This window comes from Vipera ursinii (genome assembly GCF_947247035.1).
Source record: "Vipera ursinii genome assembly, chromosome: 13".
Lineage (NCBI taxonomy): Eukaryota > Metazoa > Chordata > Lepidosauria > Squamata > Viperidae > Vipera > Vipera ursinii.
This window is the reverse complement of record NC_139526.1, coordinates 10,592,915-10,613,194: the sequence shown is the minus strand read 5'-3', so window position 1 is coordinate 10,613,194 and position 20,280 is coordinate 10,592,915. Positions and strand designations below refer to the sequence as shown.

The window sequence follows — 20,280 nt, the reverse complement described above, 5'->3', positions numbered from 1 at the left end:
TGGCTCTTGCAAAAAATATTTGAAAGCAGGCTATAGATCCCAGCAACTGTGGGACCTAGTTCAGGGTTAGACAACCTTGGCTCTTTTATGACTCGTAGACTTCAACTCCCAGAATTCCTGAGCCAGCCACGCTGAGGGGAAAGGGAGAGGTTTCCAAGCTGAGCCATGCTGGCTCAGGAATTCTGGGAGTTGAAGTCCACCAGTCATAAAAGAGCCGAGGTTGCCTAGCCCTGGCCTAGTCAGAAGGCACGCAGGACATGGAACCTAGAATAATAGAGTCGGAAGGGAGGTCTTCTATCTAATCCAACCCCCTGCCCAAGCAGGAGACCCTATGCCATTCTGGACAAATAACCATCCAGTCTCTTCTTGAAAGCCTCCAGTGATGGCGGCACCACCCATGAAATGTTTTAATTTCCCCGGTTGGAAATCATTTGGGAATTCTCTGTAAATAGCTGTGAACTGCTTCATCCTGGGATATAGGCATATATGGAGGGAGATAGCTGAGCATTCATTTGTTCTTCCAACAGGCCACCAAAGGTCATATAAAACTCAACACCAAGAAACTTTACCAAGCTGACGGCTATGCTGTGAAGGAGCTGCTGAAGATCAGCACAGTGCTTTACAACGCCATGAAGAGCAAAGGGATGGAAACCACAGCTGTGGGTGAAGAAGACATTGGGAAATTCAAATTTGATTTGGGTTCCAGGGTAAGGACCTTTGAATTTCCTCTTTAATGCCCTGAGTCTTGCCTTTCCTCCTGAGGCCCAAGGCATCATTTCAGTGATATATAAAGTGGGATTAGGTGTTGTCCTACGTATAATCATCGAAGTATTGCAGAATCCAATAAACATACTGATCTGGATTTATGCATTGTGCTAAACACAGATTATTGAATAAATCCTGATTGCTTGGGTGTGGAATCAGGTTATATCATAAACAGTATATAAACCACAATAATGAGATTCAGATTCAGATTCACAATAAGCCAAATCTGAAAAAAAAAGTATTCTAGTATGGTATGTTCAGCCTTCCTCCACCAAATGAGAGGGCAACTCCTACAATTGCTTAGTCTAGCCTGAATATTACTGAGAATGCTGGGAGTTAGTTAGTTACTTGGACGTCTCTCAGCTTGGGAAGACAGGAAGCATATTCGAAGATGTGTGAATTAGGTAGATGTATGTTGACCTCTACAAGAAGAAAGAGCGACCTGGTTGATGGAAACATCTGGGAAAGTTGTGAGAGTTGGCCTTAATTTATGCAAGCGTTCTTCCCTCACTTAGAAGGCCAATTGTGTCTTCTGTGAATGGTACGGTATCATGCAGGGCAAGCAACCTCCACGGTGTACTTTGGTAAGGAAGGGGTGCTGTCAGAATCCATTTATATCCCATTCATAAAATCTTATATGTATGTTCTAAAAATCTTACAACCCCACTGGATTCTGACATTTTTCCAAGGAGGAGAAGAGAAGATGTTAATAGGCGCAAGGATGTTTATTCAGCCTGCCGGGAGGCTGTCTTCAAAGACCAGGGGGAGAGCCTTTGAAATGAACCAACAAAGGAAAGGGGGGGGGGAAAGAGATCTGGTTTGTATCTCCGATTAGAATCTCTAAAGGAAGGGAGCAATTGTCCTAAAGACATGAGAGTTCCCTCTTTCCCATGGAAGGATTTGACACCTGAATTTTAATTGATCCGGGACATTTATTTATTTAGCGTATGGCTGGTCACACACAGAATTCAAAGCACTTCATATTTACAAGTTAGAACAGTTAAAACATTTTTTTTAAAAAAAGAAGCAATTATAAAACCTAAGAGGAAAACAGAAATAACATTTCAGAGTTTAATGTCGAGTTTGGAAATCCAGTCAGTAGCTACCATTGTTATACAGAGGAAGTCCTTGAAATCTCCTGGGTATTTTCTATTAGTGCATTCCCTCACTATATGTTGGATAGTCTGTCGGGGAGCCCCGCAATCACATTGTGCTGAAGGTGTCTTTCCCCATTTATACAGAGAATCGGCACCCCCCCCATGAGTCGTTCTAATTCTATTGTATGTCACCCATATGTGTCGGGGTAGATTAAATCCTGGAGGTATACTATTAGGATTAATATGCTCAGAAATATCTTGGGAGGTATAGTTACTCCGGGACAAATCAGATGGCTTGAAGGGAGGGGATTCGACTCGGGGACTCTTTAAAAAGTACCAAACTGTAACACAGTTTCAGATCCTGTCTAGTATTTCCATCTCCAAACATGTTTTAGTAAAAGCTCCTTTTGGACAATTTCTGGTTCAAGAGTTCTTTCTTTCCTAAGATGTGGATTGGGGTGGGTCCTGACAGGTGCAGTCCTTCCCCCATTCCCTCACTCTAGACCAGGAGCACATTCCAGCTTGGAATTTTCTGCTGCTCTTTTTCCTTCAACATTGAGATGGTCAGGAAAGTAACGTAACGCACCACTTACTGCTCACCAACTCGTGAGCAAATAAATTATTCAGATCCATTGACACTGGTGCACAAATTATTACGGTTATTAATCTGCTCGGAGAAAGGCACTTCCAAATAGATTACCATCTCAGTGTACGTCTTTAGTTAGAAGTATTCCCTCCCAGGCACGTACTATCACCTTTGGTGGACGTGCCCTAAAGCAAAAAAATTTTTTTTAAAAAAATTGGTCAAAAATACACACACGGTGACAGAAAATGTTAAGAAAACATATAGATTTTAAGCCAGAACTATTTCTTCTAGGTATAATTTACAGAGAACTATGACAAAAAATGTACATATTTAATATTACATGTATCAACAGCAGCGAGAATTACATTTGCGCAACATTGGAAAAACGAAGAAACGCCGTCGGAAGAAGATATAATTAGAAAAATTTTGGATTGTGCGGAAATGGACAGGCTTACACTGAAAATGAAAGGGAAAAAAGATACAGAATATTTTCAAACGTGGGATAATTTTTCTAAATAGCTAGAAATGCGGAATAGAGAGTAGAAATGGAAGTTGTATTACTATTAATGTTAAATACGTGAACCCAGACAACACGTTGTTGTCTGCACCAAAGATATATTTATATGAAGTATTCCCTCTCCACTCCTCATTACTAACCCCTTTTGGAAAGGTAAACTCTGATTTCTCCAAATGTCCGTTTAGGTCAGCGATTTGAAGACAGCCAGGCAGCTTGCTTCCGAAATCACTTCAAAAGGAGCATCTCTATATGACTTGTTGGGCAAAGAAGTGATGCTGAGGGTAAGTCTGCAAAGAAACGTTTTGAATTGTCCCACACTTGGCACCAAAAAAACGGTTTTCGATTTTTAATATTTCTAAGCGCGCGATGCCCAAAACGTGGCAGTAACAGTTCTGTGAATATCAATTCTCCTTATTGTCGTCCAAAAGATCCTTTTTTCCAAAAAGGCATCTGGATTTTCTTGGTGTTTTCCTTTGAAAATGTTTCGCTTCTCATCCAAGAAGCTTCTTCAGTTCTTCAGAAGGACTAGGGATGACATGATAGCAGTGTTCCAGTATTTGGGAGGTTGCCACATAGAAGGGGTGTGTGTGTGTGTGTGTATGTGTGTGTGTGTGTGTGTGTACCTATTTTCCAAAGTACAGAAGGCTGAACAAGAAGCAACGGATGGAAACTAATCAAGGAGAGAACCACAGCCTAGAACTAAGGAGAAATTTCCTGATAGTGAAAACAACTAACCAGTGGAACAACCTGCCTCCAGAAGCTGTGAATGCTCCAACACTGGAAGCTTTTAAGAAAAGGCTGGACAGCCATTTGTCTAGAATGGCATAGGGTCTCCTACTTCAGCAGGGGGTTGGACTAGAAGACCTCCAAGGTCCCTTCCAACTCTGTTATTCTATGTTCTACGCAACCCTGGCAGGACTCAGCCCTTCCGAACAACTTTCCAAGCAACGGTGGGGGTCTAACTGCCTTTGGAATATCCTACCGAGCTTTCCATGTCATCAGCAGCATCCCTAAGAGGAAGTAAGAAGAGTCAGGCTGATGAAAGCAGACATTTCATGACCCAAACTAGGTAACATCACCGGTGTTAACTCCCAAGCTCAGAGAGCACCAAGGACCCCACAATTATATTTGGTAGAGTTAGTGGTAATAGGAAACCAGACCATCAAAGAAACAACCTAGAACTAAGGAGAAATTTCCTGACAGTGAAAACAATTAACCAGTGGAACGACTTGTCTCCAGAAGTTGTAGGTGCTCTATCACCTGAGGTTTTTAAGAACAGGAGATTGGACTAGAAAACCTCCAAGGTCACTTCCAACTCTGTTATTGTGTTAAAACAGGGGCTCTTTTATGACTCGTGGACTTCAACTCCCAGAATTCCTGAGCCATCATGGCTCAGCTTGGAAACCTCTCCCTTTCCCCTCAGCATGGCTGGCTCAGGAATTCTGGGAGTTGAAGTCCACCAGTCATAAAAGAGCCAAGGTTGCCCACCCCTGTGTTACAAGGAAGAAAATCAAGAAAGTCCACTTGCCTTTTGGAAAAAGCACCTTAGGGACAACCATGGATGACTGAGAATCTCCATAAAAGGTAAAGCTTCTGCCACACATGCGTGCTAGTCATTTCCGACTCTAGAGGCCGGTGCTCATCTCCGTTTCAAAGTCGAAGAGCCGGCGCTTGTCCGAGGACGTCTCCGTGGTCATGTGGCCGGCATGACTAGACGCCAAAGGCGCACGGAACGCTGTTACCTTCCCATCGTAGTGGTCCCTATTTTTCTACTTGCATTTTTACGTGCTTTCGAACTGCTAGGTTGGCAGAAGCTGGGACGAGTAACAGGCGCTCACTCTGTTATGCGGCACTCGGGATTCGACCCGCCAAACTGCCGACCTTCTGATCGACAAGCTCAGCGTCCTAACCCATTGAGCCACCACGTCCCTTACGAGAATCTCCATAGACCCTACTTGTTGTTCTGTTGCTGTCCACTTTTCTAGCTCTGTCCATTTTCAAGCAACACGTGTTCCCTTCTTCCTCTCCTAAATTTCATCCTTCTCAATCATGTGCCGAAGGGTAGAGATTCTTGGGGTTGAAGGCCACACATCTTAAAACTTGTCAAGGCTGAGAAACACTGCTCTGGTGGGAGAAGATCCTTTTCTGTCTCAAGAAGACGAGATGTTCCTTCTGCCTCATTAGGGTCAACAGGACATTTTGAAAGATAAAGCAGACAGATCTGTTGTGTGAAAATCGCTGAGAAGAATTAAAAAAGCTTTTTGTCATGTTCTCTTCCTAATGCTCAGTGCCTTTTTTTTTCTCCCCCTTCTGTTTTCCGGGCAATTAATTAAAACGAAGAAGTGGAGTTCCTATCAAGACAGGGATGTTCAAGCAGAGCTATTATTGATCTCTGTTGAGCTTCTGTTACTGATTTAGTCTTCGACAACCCCAGGCCCTGGTCATATTAACAAAAATCCATGGAATACATCTTGGGGATAATCCTGTAAATATTAAAGACTTCCCACGTACACCCCTCTCATAATCGTTGTCTGGCAGGTCAAGAGGAGTTTTTCGATACTTTGTGTTTCCTAGAGGAGTAAATAACTTTCTATGTTGGGAGGGAAAATAAATAATGCAGTTGGGGGATATTTCTCATTTTATAAGCAATCAACCTTGTTTTCCATTGATGCTCTATATCATTAAAATCCGGGGCTTTTTTTGCCACCATTAGAGCCTTTGCATGCGAACTGATTTTTCCGCAACAGGAGACATAATGCCCATTATGGAATAATAATGTCATTAAATTGTCATTTTTCATCTGAGACAGTGCAAAGGGTAGGACACTCGATGTCTAGGTTTAGATGTTTTTGAGATCCGTGGGGAACAATGTGTGTGGCATCTGCGGCAGGTTTTACACCAATATCTGATTTATTCTCAGAAGACCTTGCAATGGTGCAACTTAGCAGCTACTGCACTGGAACCAGTATTTATTCAAGATGGCTACTTAACCGAATAACAGAGTTGAAGTCTTCTAGTCCAACCCTTTCCTAAGCAGGAAGCCCTATACCAGGGGTAGGCAACCTCGGCTCTTTTATGACTCATGGACTTCAACTCCCAGAATTCCTGAGCCAGCTTGGCTGGCTCAGGAATTCTGGGAGTTGAAGTCCATGAGTCATAAAAGAGCCGAGGTTGCCTACCCCTGCCCTATACCATTTCAGACAGACGGCTGTCCGGTCTCTTCTTAAAAACCTTCAGTGCGGGACCACCCACAGCTTACGAAGGCAAGGCTGGTTAATTGTTCTAACGGTCAGGAAATTTCTCCTTAGGTTCTAGCTTAGTTCTCTCCTTGATGAGTTTCCATCCGTTGCTTCTCGTCCTGCCTTCAGGTGCTTTGGAGAATAGCTTGACTCCCTCTTCTTTGTGGCCGCCCCTCAAATATTGGAACACTGCTATCCTGTCACCCCAGTCCTTCTTTCCGTTAAACTAGACATACCCAATTCCTGCAACCGTTCCTCATGTATTTTAGCCTTCAGTCTCCTAATCATCTTCGTTGCTCTTCTCTGTGCCTTCTAGAATCTCAACATCATGGCGATACACACACACACAAACACACACGCACACACACATACTGTATATATGAAGGGACGCGGTGGCTCAGTGGGTTAGGACGCTGAGCTTGTCGATCAGAAGGTCGGCAGTTTGGCAGGTCGAATCCCGACAGAGTGAGCGCCTGTTACTCGTCCCAGCTTCTGCCAACCTAGCAGTTCGAAAGCATGTAAAAATGCAAGTAGAAAAATAGGGACTACTCCGGTGGGAAGGTAACAGCGTTCCGTGCGCCTTTGGCATCTAGTCATGCCAGCCACATGACCACGGAGACGTCCTCGGACAAGCACCGGCTCCTCGGCTTTGAAACGGAGATGAGCACCGGCCCCTAGAGTCAGAAACGACTAGCACGCATGTGCGGGGGAACCTTTACCTTTACTATATATATATCTGTATATGTGTGTGTGTATATATATATATATATATATATATATATCCCCTTCATGGATTACTGCCTTGTCGTGGCGAAGGGGCTTGCGTAATTCAATGAAGCTATGAGCTATGCCGTGCAGGGCCACCCAAGACGGACAGGTCATAGCTGAGAGTTCTGACAAAACGTGATCCACTGGAGAAGGAAATGGCAACCCACTCCAGTATCTTTGCCATGAAAACCCTATGGACAGTACCAAAAGGCAAAACGATATGATGCTGGAAGATGAGCCCCTCAGGTCGGAAGGCGTCCAATATGCTACTGGGGAAGAGCAGAGGGCTAGTACTAGTAGCGCCAGAAAGAATGAAGCGACTGGGCCAAAGCCGAAAGGATGCTCAGCTGTGGATGTGTCTGGTGGTGAAAGGAAAGTCCAATGCTGTAAAGATTTTTTCTCCATAGGAACCTGGAATGTAAGATCCATGAATCAAGGAAAGCTGGACGTGGTCAAACAAGAGATGTCAAGACTGAACATCGACATCTTAGGTATTAGCGAACTAAAATGGACAGGAATGGGTGAATTTAATTCAGATGACCATCAGGTATACTACTGCGGGCAAGAATCCCTCAGAAGAAATGGAGTAGCCTTCATAGTCAATAAAAGAGTAGGAAAATCAATACTGGGATACAATCCTCAAAATGACAGAATGATCTCAGTTCGAATCCAAGGGAAACCATTCAATATCACAGTAGTCCAAGTCTATGCCCCAACCACCAGTGCTGAAGAGGATGAAATTGACCGGTTCTATGAAGCCCTACAGCACCTTATAGAAGTAACACCAAAAAATGATGTTCTTATCATCATGGGGGATTGGAATGCTAAAGTAGGAAGCCAAAAGATAACTGGAATAACAGGCAAGTTTGGCCTTGGAGTACAAAATGAAGCAGGGCACAGGCTGATAGAATTTTGTCAAGAGAATACAATGGTCATAGCAAACACTCTTTTCCAACAACCCAAGAGACGGCTCTACACATGGACATCACCAGACGGTCAACACAGAAATCAGATTGACTATATGCTCTGCAGCCAAAGATGGAGAAGCTCTATACAGTCGGTAAAAACAAGACCAGGAGCTGACTGTGGCTCAGACCATGAGCTTCTCCTTGCAAAGTTTAGGCTTAAACTGAAGAAAGTAGGGAAAAGCACTAGGCCACTCAGGTATGAATTAAATCATATCCCTGTTGAATATACAGTAGAGGTGACAAATAGATTTAAGGAATTAGATCTGATAGACAGAGTGCCTGAAGAACTATGGACAGAGGTTCGCGACATTGTACAACAGGTAGCAACCAAAACCATCCCAAAGAAAAAGAAATGCAAGAAAGCAAAATGGCTGTCTAAGGAAGCTTTGCAAATAGCTGAGGAAAGGAGGAAAGCGAAAGGCAAGGGAGAAAAACATAGATATGCCCAATTGAATGCAGAATTCCAAAGAATAGCTAGAAGAGATAAGAATGCCTTCTTAAATGAACAGTGCAAAGAAATAGAAGAAAACAATAGAATAGGGAGGACCAGAGATCTTTTCAAGAAAATTGAAGAGATGAAGGGAACATTCCATGCAAAAATGGGCATGATAAAGGACCAAAATGGCAGGGACCTAACAGAGGCAGAAGAGATTAAGAAGAGGTGGCAAAATTACACAGAAGAACTATACAAGAATGAGCTTAACGTCCCTGATAATCACAATGAGGTGGTCACTGACCTCGAGCCAGACATCCTAGAATGTGAAGTGAAGTGGGCCTTAGAAAAGCTGAGCAACAACAAAGCTAGTGGAGGTGACAGTATTCCAGCTGAGCTATTCAAAATCTTAAAAGACAGTGCAGTAAAAGTGCTACACTCAATTTGCCAGCAAATTTGGAAAACTCAACAGTGGCCACAGGATTGGAAAAGATCAGTTTACATTCCAATTCCAAAGAAAGGCAGTGCCAAAGAATGTTCAAACTATCGCACCATTGCACTCATTTCTCATGCTAGTAAAGTCATGCTTAAAATCCTACAAGCTAGACTTCAGCAGTATGTGGATCGAGAACTACCAGAAGTACAGGCAGGATTTCGAAGAGGCAGAGGAACTAGAGATCAAATTGCCAACATACGCTGGATCATGGAGAAAGCTAGGGAGTTCCAGAAAAACATCTACTTCTGCTTCATTGACTATGCTAAAGCCTTTGATTGTGTGGATCATAACAAACTGTGGCAAGTTCTTAAAGAGATGGGAGTACCAGACCATCTTATTTGTCTCTTGAGAAACCTATATGCGGGTCAAGAAGCAACAGTGAGAACTGGACACGGAACCACTGATTGGTTCAAAATTGGGAAAGGAGTCCGGCAAGGCTGTATACTGTCGCCCTGCCTATTTAACTTATATGCAGAGCACATCATGAGAAAGGCAGGGCTAGATGAATCAAAAGTTGGAATTAAGATTGCTGGAAGAAATATCAACAACCTAAGATATGCAGATGATACCACTCTAATGGCAGAAAGTGAAGAAGAACTAAAGAGCCTCTTGTTGCGGGTGAAGAAGGAGAGTGCAAAAGTTGGGTTGAAACTTAACATTAAGAAAACCAAGATCATGGCATCTGGCCCTCTCAATTCCTGGCAAATAGATGGGGAAGAAATGGAGGTAGTGACAGATTTTGTTTTCCTGGGCTCCAAGATCACCGCAGATGGGGACTGTAGCCAAGAAATTAAAAGACGATTACTCCTGGGGAGGAAAGCCATGGCAAATCTAGACAGCACACTAAAAAGCAGAGACATCACCCTGTCGACAAAAGTGCGTATAGTCAAGGCTATGGTCTTCCCAGTTGCAATGTATGGCAGTGAAAGTTGGACCATAAGAAAGGCTGAGCGCCAAAGAATTGAGGCCTTTGAACTGTGGTGCTGGAGAAGACTCCTGCGAGTCCCTTGGACTGCAAGGCGATCAAACCGGTCAGTCCTAGAGGAGATCAATCCTGACTGCTCTTTAGAAGGCCAGATCTTGAAGCTAAAACTCAAATACTTTGGCCACCTAATGAGAAAGAAGGATTCACTGGAGAAGAGCCTAATGCTGGGAAAGATCGAGGGCAATAGAAGAAGGGGACGACAGAGAATGAGGTGGCTGGATGGAGTCACTGAAGCAGTAGGCATGAGCCTAAATGGACTCCAGAAGATGGTGGAAGACAGGAAGGCCTGGAGGAACGTTGTCCATAGGGTCGCGATGAGTCGGACACGACTTCGCAGCTAACAACAACAATATATATATATATATATATATATATATATATATATATATATATATATATATATATATATATTCAGGTCTAAGGCTGGCAGCTGAGACCAGCCCATCCACCCAAAACACACCCCCACCCAATCAGAACACAGCCCCCATTCAAAACACACCCCCACCCAATCAGAACACATCTAACCCCCCACCCAATCAGAGCACACCTCCACCCACAGAACACACCCCCTCTGGCAGTTTAAAAAAGAGGAACAAACAGCCACTATTACACACCTCTCCCAGAAGAATGAAAGTTTGTCCATGTCATCCCTTGTTGCCAAAGCAAAGTCAGTGGGGGAAGCCAGATTGACTTAGCCACTGTGTGACTAACTTAACAACCGCAGCGGTTCACTTAACAACTGTGGCAAGAAAGGGCATAAAATGGGGCCAAACTCACTTAACAACTGCCTCACTTATCAATGGAAATTTTGGGCTCAATTGTGGTTCAAGGACTGCCTTGTTCTCTTTCCAAGGACATGTTCTGTCTCTATAGCAATCTTCCTCAAATTGCTGCCTTCTAAACTCACTGGGATTAATAGATTTGTTTTTGTTTTTTTCCTGCCAGTGTGATTTTAGCTTTGAAGACTTAGAACTTCCCGAGGGGGGTCTGTCTCTGAAATGTCCTGACGCAGGGTTTGCCTCGTGGGTCTGGCTTTCAGTAATAAGTCTTTGGATCTAGAAGTTTCTATTTAGTTCTCAGGCGAGTCATTAACTATGGCCTTAGGTTACACTTGCATGGCTTGGAACATTGTTCTCTGGTACATACGGGAGGTGCCAAATGGTGACAGATTGGAGTGTAATCCTTAAAAGAGATAAAAGGCTAAATCTTCATGAGCCCCCAGCGATGAGATGTTGGCCGCTTCCCTCTTGACTTGTAGCAATGAAAGTGCATCTTTCCCCCTCCTCCTTCTCCGCAGTCGTTCAGCCAGAGAAAAAGATGAAAAATCGCTGCCATTAGAACAGCACATCTGGCTGGTTGGCTCCTGTGGCATCAGCCTAGCTAACATGACCTTGGAGAGTCTTCCCTATAATCTTTCCAGATGTCTCGCCGAGCTTTCCAGATTTTCAGGCAAAGGACTTTCTTTATGCGATTGTTACTCGAATTTATGTGCACTTTGTTTCTAGAGATTCTGAATGACTGCTTGCAGGGACCCTGCTCATAGCTTTTTTCTTGCTACCCTTTTGCAACTCCAGGTTTTCCGTTCGTGCTCTATGTCAGGGGTCTTCAGACGTGGCCCTTTCATGATTTGTGGACTTCAACTCCCAGAATTCCTCAGCCAGGCAGGCTGGCTGAGGAATTCTGGGAGTTGAAGTCCACAAGTCACAAAAGGGCCACGTTTGAAGACCCCCTGCTCTATAGACCAGGTTCGTGAAGATGCTTTGAAAGTTTGCACTCTCCTCCACGGCAGATCGCCTTCAGAATGGCAGCTGTGGGGGGGTGACGCTGAAGTACAGCCCTAAGCAGCCTCGTCTGAACTTTGCAACATGTCAAGGGACGTAAGCTCATTAAGCAGAAGCTGTGTATAGACAGCCCTTCGTCTCATACAACATAGAATCATAGGGATGGAAGATCTTCTAGTCCAACCCCTTGCTCAAGGCAGCAGACCTTATATCATTTCGCTTAAATCAGGGGTCTTCAAACTTGGCCCTTTTATGACTTGTGGACTTCAACTCCCAGAATTCCTCAGCCAGGTATGCCTGGCTGAGGAATTCTGGGAGTTGAAGTCCACAAGTCATAAAAGGGCCAGGTTTGAAGACCCCTGGCTTAAATGGTTGTCCAGTCTATTCTTAAAAACCTCCAGCGATGGAGCACCTAGAACCCTGGGAGGCCAGCTGATGAACTATTCTCACTGTCAGGAAACTCCTCCTGACTTCTCTTTAACGATCTTCCACCCGTTCCTTCTTGTTCTGCCCTCTGGTGCTTTTGAGAATGAGTCAGTCCCCTCTTCTGTGCGTTGACCCCACCATAGCAATAGCACTTTGACTTATGCGCCACCCCTTGGCGCTTCACAACGCTCTCTCCAAGCAGTTTGCAGAATCCGCACGTGGCCCCCAATAACCTCGCTCCGTATTTTACTGACCTCGGAAGGCTAGAAGGCTGAATCAACCTTGGGCCCCGTCAGGATCGAACTCCAGACTGTGGGCCGAGTTCGCCTGCAGTGTTGGATCCCAACCCCTGCGCCACCAGGGCTCAAGTTAATGGAAGACCGCTATCAAGTTGCTAGTGGGTTTGGTGGCAACCTGCCACGGAGGGAAAAAATGTAGAGGTGTTTTGGGTCGTTTTACTTTTTCCTCTCCCATCTTGGAATGCCTTGTGATGGAACTTTGCCCCTTTTGAAAGTTAAGCCGGTCACACAAGGAACAGTTGCTGGAATTGGGTATGTCTAGTTTAATGAAGAGAAGGACGAGGGGGGACATGACAGCAATGTTCCAGTATCTCAGGGGCTGCCCCAAAGAAGAGGGAGTCAAGCTATTCTCCAAAGCACCTGAAGGCAGGACAAGAAGCAACGGATGGAAACTAACCAAAGAGAGAAGCAACCTAGAACTAAGGAGGAATTTCCTGACAGTTAGAAGAATTAACCAGTGGAACAACCTGCCTCCAGAAGCTGTGAATGCTCCAAAACTGGAAGTTTTTAAGAAGAGGCTGGACAGCCATTTGTCTGAAATGGTATAGGGTATCCTGCTTGAGCAGGGGGTTGGACTAGATGACCTCCAAGGTCCCTTCCAACTCTGTTATTCTGTTCAGTGTTCCAATATCTCAGGGGCTGCCCCAAAGAAGAGGGAGTCACAAGAAGCAACGGATGGAAACTAGTAAAGGAGAGAAGCAACCTAGAACTAAGGAGGAATTTCCTGACAGTTAGAACAATTAACCAATGGAACTCTTTGCCTCCAGAAGCGGTGAATGCTCCAACACTGGAAGTTTTTAAGAAGAGGCTGGACAGCCATTTGTCTGAAATGGTAGTATAGGGTTTCCTGAGTGAGCAGGGAGTTTGGACTAGATGACCTCCAAGATCCCTTCCAACATCATTATTATTATTATTATTATTATTATTATTATTATTATTATTATTATTATTATTATTATTATCATCATCATCATTATTATTATTATTAAGCTTAAAACTGAATGTCTTGTCTCAGGATGAGAATTGCACTTGGGGGGGGGAGTCTTTATTTTGTATTCCTAGGTTGCAAGGGGAAAAATTAAGTGTCAACTTGAAAGAGATCTTACACTTCATCGGGAAGTAATTGAGAGGTTTGCAGTTTCCCACTCCTCCGACAGTACCGGCGCTGCATGAAAATTTAGCTGTGCTTTGTTGCTTTGAGAATGAAATCCACTCAGGCTTGATCTGCCTTCAAAATACAAGAGTCCCGAATTAGTGAAGGAACTGTAACGAATTATTCTGTGTACTGCTTCTTGGCACAGGAGCCATTTCCCCCCTCCCACCTCCTCCCCCCCCCCACACACACACATAGGGAATAATTCTTGGCATTAAATATATTTTCTTTCACGACAGAATGCAGTGACATATGTTGTTAGTAGAAGAGAGGCGATCAGAGTGAGTTGGGGGGGGGCTTGTGAAGGGGTCCACGGAGTAACTTGCTTTAGGTCAACTTTCTGATTTAAATTGCACAAATTACTATAGAGGAAAGATTATGACCGTTTAGTATTCCTCGGTTTTAAAATGAAGAGCCATTGAAGTGGCCGCTGAGGACATCAACCCGCACCCCCACCCCCCAGCCCCCATTTTGAGAAGCACGAGACCTGAAAGAACTTGAAAGAGGTGAATGAAATGCCAAATGGGGTTTCTTAGGCCACACAGACAAGCCTTGAAATTCCATCGTTCTCTCCTCCCGTGTGGTTGTTTTCCACTCTGGTGATCAATTTTATTTTCCTCTTCCAAACTGGTCCCAAGTTTCCCATATCCGTTTCCTTCAAAGCGGATGTTCTCCAGATATGTCGGGAGTAGAATTCTCTGTGGCCGTGCCGGGCATCCATTCTGGTTCTTTTGCTTTTCGTTTTCTTTCCTTAATGCCTAAAGACCCATGCCATCTCTGTGGAATATTTTGCATTTATGTTAATCGCTTCAAAATGACTTTCTGCTTTAGCTCATCAGGAGTAATACTGCGTTGATGCTCCCCTGATTTCTAATGAGTAGATGTTGCACATTAACATAAAGACTAAAGAGCACCTAGCCTCCTTAATAAAATACTGCTTTTCTGTTTATTGATCATAATAATCGGATACATCTTTGAGCATGGCTAATGCCCAACTATAGGGACGCGGTGGCTCAGTGGGTTAGGACGCTGAGCTCGTCGATCAGAAGGTCGGCCGTTTGGCGGGTCGAATCCCGAGTGCCGCGTAACAGAGTGGAGCGCCTGTTACTCGTCCCAGCTTCTGCCAACCTAGCAGTTCGAAAGCACGTAAAAATGCAAGTAGAAAAATAGGGACCACTCCGGTGGGAAGGTAACAGCGTTCCGTGCACCTTTGGCGTCTAGTCATGCCGGCCACATGACCACGGAGACGTCCTCGGCTCTTCGGCTTTGAAACGGAGATGAGCACCGGCCCCTAGAGTCAGAAACGACTAGCACGCATGTGCGGGGGAACCTTTACCTGTACCTTTACCTAATGCCCAACTTAAAATGGTTTAACAACCATTTTGCTTAACTCTTAAACTTCATGAACTGATTCTGTTGCCGGGGTACAGCTGCATGCAGTATTAGGGCTGCTATTCCCAACCATGATTCTGTCAGGATTTTTACTCTAATTCTAATAACACTTCCCTAATTTGCTTTCAACGGGCGTTTCTTGCCGATAGAAACGTTTTCCTTGCATCTGTGATGCGCTAAGAGTGTGCAGAGGATTTTGCGTTTTCAAAGAGTGCTCTGAGCCCGCTTGCAATTTGCCCAGTCGAATTAAGATTCGGAAGCTGTAATCCTCAATTTATTATTCTGAAATTCTCGTTGCCTGTTGCTTTGAGCTAACCTGCCCACTGATCTTGCTCGGCAGTCACTTTGTAAAAGAAAAATCCCTGCAGATGTAACTAGAGTTTACAACAAGAGTAAAATATACACACACACACACACACACACATATATATATATATATATATATATATATATATATATATATATATATATATATATATATATATATATATATATATATATATATATATTAATCAATAATGCATTTTACAGCCAACAAAAGCAACTGGAAATTAACCAATTGTTACATTTAGAGCAATAATGGCCACACTTGATTGTGCATTCTGCAGTTCACTTCTGTATGTATTTATTCATTCACTGATTGATTTTTCTGTGACCATCAATTCATCCTGACTCTTAGCATCCACACAAAAACAATAGGTATCAAAATAAGCAAAGCAAATCAGCAACCCAGGATGCTAATCTGTGCCTCCTAGAGCAAGGCTTTTCAACCTTTTCACCCATTGTACCACTTTTAGGATATGGCAACATCCGAGTAACACCAGTCACCTAGCAAGGTGTCAAAAGCATGATGACCCCCCAAAAAAGGAAAAAAGTGATGAAGTACAGGTAGTCCTCGACTTACAACAGTTTGCTTAGTGACTGTTCGAAGTTACAATGGCACTGAAAAAAGTGCCCCCCCAAGCCACAACTGAGCAAGACACCTGCCTGCCCGCCCGGCGGCGCTCTTCCTCCTGTCCGAGGTTTTCATTGTTGTGAGCATTTCTGTTGAGGATTGGCAGTGAGGGTGGGGTGGTGGGAGTGTTTGGTTTTTATTCCCCGCCCTCTGCTGGGTGGTTGCAGCAGGTTTTGATCACTTCACATGACCCTGGGACACTGTGACCGTCATAAATATGAATCAGTTGCCAAGCATCTGAATGTAAATCACAAGACCCTGGAGATGCTGCAACATTCCAGCTGATTGGCGCTTCTTCTGGGCTCAGAAGTGCCAGGATCAGTGCCGAGCTCCAGCTGGAGCCTGGTGCTGATCCTAGTGCTTCCGCTGAGCCCTGACAGCCCTGCAGCTCCAGCCATCTCTCGCTCAGGCTTGCGCAGTGCTGCCACTGGTTCAGCTCGTTCCCCTCCCCTGCTACCACTTTTCTAGGATGGTCACGTACCACCTGCCAGGTGCCAATGTACCACAGGTGGTACCCGTACCACTGGTTGAAAAGCCCTGGACTAGAGGCAGTTCACTCCAGAATCTGCTCCTCTGCCTGTGGGAATGGCCAGGTTTTTAGAGCCTTAAAAAAAGGCCAATAGGATTGGGGGCGTCCAAATCACATCTGGGTGAGGACCAAACTATTCCATAGGGCAGGTGTCACAACAGCTCAACAAACATGTTTCACTTCACTTCACTTCACATGGTCAACAATGTGCCAAAACTTCCACCACTGAGAAAACATAGCTTCTAGCAGTCCTTGCCCATAACATCTTGTGGCTGAATTAGGTAAAGGTAAAGGTTCCCACACACACGCGTGCTAGTCGTTTCCAACTCTAGGGGCCGGTGCTCATCTCCGTTTCAAAGCCGAAGAGCCAGCGCTTGTCCGAGGACGTCTCCGTGGTCATGTGGCCGGCATGACTAGATGCCAAAGGCGCACGGAACGCTGTTACCTTCCCACCGGAGTGGTCCCTATTTTTCTACTTGCATTTTTACATGCTTTTGAACTGCTAGGTTGGCAGAAGATGGGACGAGTGGCTGAATTACCTGCATTTATTATTTCAGTAGAAGCAATTTGCCAAAAGGAGATCTCTGGGATACGTTTAGGGTTAAAATGGGCAACATCTTCCTTTTAAGGGGACTCTGCTGAAGGTCAGCCAGGATGAAGGTAGTGGTGGCTGGGTCAGAAAACTGCCTTTTCCCCCTCTTTATTTCTTCCCCTCGAGCAGCAAGTTGGTGGGAAGGAGACAGCTAGCTTTTATCAGAAGTCTGATTTCCAAGGAAGTTTGAAGTTAAGCCAAGGCTCTGGATTGTCCACTTCGGATTCTTCAAAGCACCTGAGAGCAGGACAAGAAGCAAAGGGTGGAAGTTTATTCAAGAAAGATCCAACCTAGAAGTAAGGAGAAATTTCCTGACCGTGGGAACCATCAATCAATTGAAAGGCTTGCCTCCAGAAGTTGTGGGTGCTCCATCACTGGAGGTTTTCAAGAAGAGATTGGAGAGCCATTTGTCCGGAATAGTATAGGGTCTCCTGCGTGAGCTGTGGGTTGGACTAGAAGACCTCCACGGTCCCTTCCAACCGTATTGTTCTATGTTTTACTGTATGTTCTAAATCAGACTAGCTCTTTGAACTCTACCAAGAGCAGGGGTCTTCAAACTTGGCCCTTTTATAGCTTGTGGACTTCAACTCCCAGAATTCCACAGCCAGCCATGCTGAGGGGAAAGGGAGAGGTTTCCGAGCTGAGCCACGCTGGCTGAGGAATTCTGGGAGTTGAAGTCCACAAGTCATGAGGGGGCCATAGTTCCCCCATGCTGGCTGAGGAATTCTGGGAGTTGAAGTCCACGAGTCATGAGGGGGCCATAGTTCCCCCATGCTGGCTCAGGAATTCTGGGAGTTGAAGTCCATGAGTCATGAGGGGGCCATAGTTCCCCCATGCTGGCTCAGGAATTCTAGGAGTTGAAGTCCACAAGTCATGAAGGGGCCATAGTTTCCCCCCACGCTGGCTGAGGAATTCTGGGTGTTGAAGTCCACAAGCCATAAAAGGGCCAAGTTTGAAGACCCTCCCTGACCCAGAGTGTTCAAATGGTACAAGAGGATGAAGGATCTTGCATGTGAAATTGCCCTTTTAACTCTTGCCTAGTTTCCAGCTGAAAAACCGTTTTAAAATTACACTGCAAATAGTGTGCTACACAGCAGAGAAAAGTATTGCGTTCTCCATCACCATCGTCAACTATTACGCTATCAGTTGCAGAGTGGTCTCCCTTTGCTGAACTGGTGTGATTTGTGATTCCCTGTGTGATTCTTGCTGCTTTTTGCGCAGCTCGAAGGCACTTTGGCAAAAGTTACTTCTCACAGTTTTATCAAGAGTAAACGCTGCAGTTTGCAAATATGCACGGGACCTCCCCTCTGGTCTTTTCCTAAAAACAGATTTCCTTCTTCCTTGCATTCAACTGATGTATGATTTCTTGCATTCCAGTAGCCCCATCTAAGGATCTTTGGGTCTCTCTGAGACTGTTAAACCTACTGTAACAAAAATGTCCTTGAGGCCTGTCTCTCTTCATATGCTACGGGAATAGGGCGGTATACAAATCCAATAAAATAAATAAATAAATAAATAAATAAATAAATACGCTAAATTTCATTCCCTTGAATGAAATGCCAAAGCTTTTCACTGCTGTGCTATAGAAACTGCATTGAGCCTCCTGAATGAGAAATGGACGAAGGCTCTTTCTTTGATCAATAGCGTAGTTTAAGTTCAGAAATCAAGAAATCAGAAATGGAGACAGTTTCATTGCAAGCACATTCAAGATGTAAGAAACAAAACCTGTTAACATTTAATTGAGTATTCGCTTAGTAAAACAGAGACTTTCTCTTTCTCATTAAAAAAAAAAAGGTCACCTGCTTTTCACGTCACGCTATGTTATTATACAGGTAGTCTTCGCCTTACGACCACAATTGAACCCAAAATATCTCTTGCTAAGCAAGGCAGTTGCTAAGTGAATTTTGCCCCGTTTTACCACCTTTCTTGCTTCCGCTGTTAAGTGAATCACCTCAGCTTGTAAGTTAGTTATAAAGTTGTTAAGTGGATCTGGCTTCCCCATTTTGACTCAGAAGGTCGCAAAAGGAGATCCCATAAGCCCAGGACATTGCAGCCGTCATAAATATGAGTCAATAGCCTAGCCTTTGAATTTGGATCACGTGATCACGCGATGCCGCAACGTTCGTAAGCGTGAAAAACGGGTCGTAAGTCACTTTTGTCAGTGCCATCGGGACTTCGGACAGCCGCTAAACGAAACCGATGGAAATCGAGGACTACCTGTATTGCTTATAATGATGGACTCCAGCTGTTAGGTTTGTTCAGTAAAATCACAATTACCGTAGTAAAATTGTGACTTGATGAATGTTTTATTCCCAACTGGTGGCTTTGTAACGTGATTCCTGCAATGACAGGGGAGCCTTATCTGAAAGCCAGAGGAAGGCACGTTAGGCGTCCGTCTTTTTGCCCGTATTATTTTAATAAAGCCTCATTAGAAGAGCCTTGGTGGAGCAGTGGGCTAATGCCTCAAGTAACACCAGCTGCCTGCAATTAGTGCAGGTTCGAGTCCCACCAGGCTCAAGGTTGACTCAGCCTTCCATCCTTCCGAGGTAGGAAAAATGAGGACCCAGATTGTTGGGGGCAATTAAGCTGACTTTGTAATAATGCCGCTTGGGGGGTGTATGAAAGCCCTAACAAGCAGGCATATACATAGAATGAAGGCTACTGCTAAGCTTGTAAGCTGCCCTGAGTCTTCGGAGAAGGGCGGGATATAAATGGAATTAAAATAAATAAAATAAAAATTTAGATCGATGTTGACGTGCTGGATTTTTTTTAACTGCTAATAAAGAGATTGCACAAAGAGGCCTGCCAGCCTTAAAGACCTACGATAGCAGTTAAGGCGAGTTCTCAGCACTTCACCCTACATTTCCTCCTCTGAAGGATTCTACATTTGGGGATCGATTATCCTCCTAAATCTGGAGTTGCTGCCAAGAAAGGAAAAACATATTTAAATGTCTGTAACTGTAATTGGTTTTTTTTTCTGTTTTTTGTCCTGGGTTGCTCTTTTGTTTCACTTTCTTCCTTTTTTGACTCTCAGGAGCTGAGAACAGAAGCAATTGGGAGGCCTCTGGAGATCAATGAAACCGAGAAAGTGATGCGCGTTGCCATCAAAGATATGTTGGTAAGGATGAGGGGGTTTTCAACGCAGTGGCTTTGCCAGTCAGTAAAGTTGCTTTTTTTTTTTTTTTGCAGTTCAGGTTGTCCTCGACTTACGACAGTTCACTTAGTGGCCGTTTGAAGTTACAACGGCGCTGAAAAAAAGTGAGCATTTTTCACCCGTACGACCGTTTGCAGCATCCCTA

General features: G+C 44.4%; 1 protein-coding gene across 2 annotated transcripts in view; it reads left to right on the top strand.

Annotated features, from left to right (window-relative positions):
* The window catches only part of CLUAP1 (clusterin associated protein 1), a 57,058-nt gene that overhangs the window by 9,457 nt on the left and 27,321 nt on the right, over window positions 1–20,280 (top strand). For both annotated transcript variants that reach the window (XM_083373008.1, XM_083373007.1), the window contains exons 4-6: window positions 528–707; window positions 3,151–3,246; window positions 20,016–20,099. In XM_083373008.1, coding sequence (XP_083229134.1) covers window positions 528–707; window positions 3,151–3,246; window positions 20,016–20,099 — 360 coding nt within the window. The remainder of the gene's footprint in view (window positions 1–527; window positions 708–3,150; window positions 3,247–20,015; window positions 20,100–20,280) is intronic.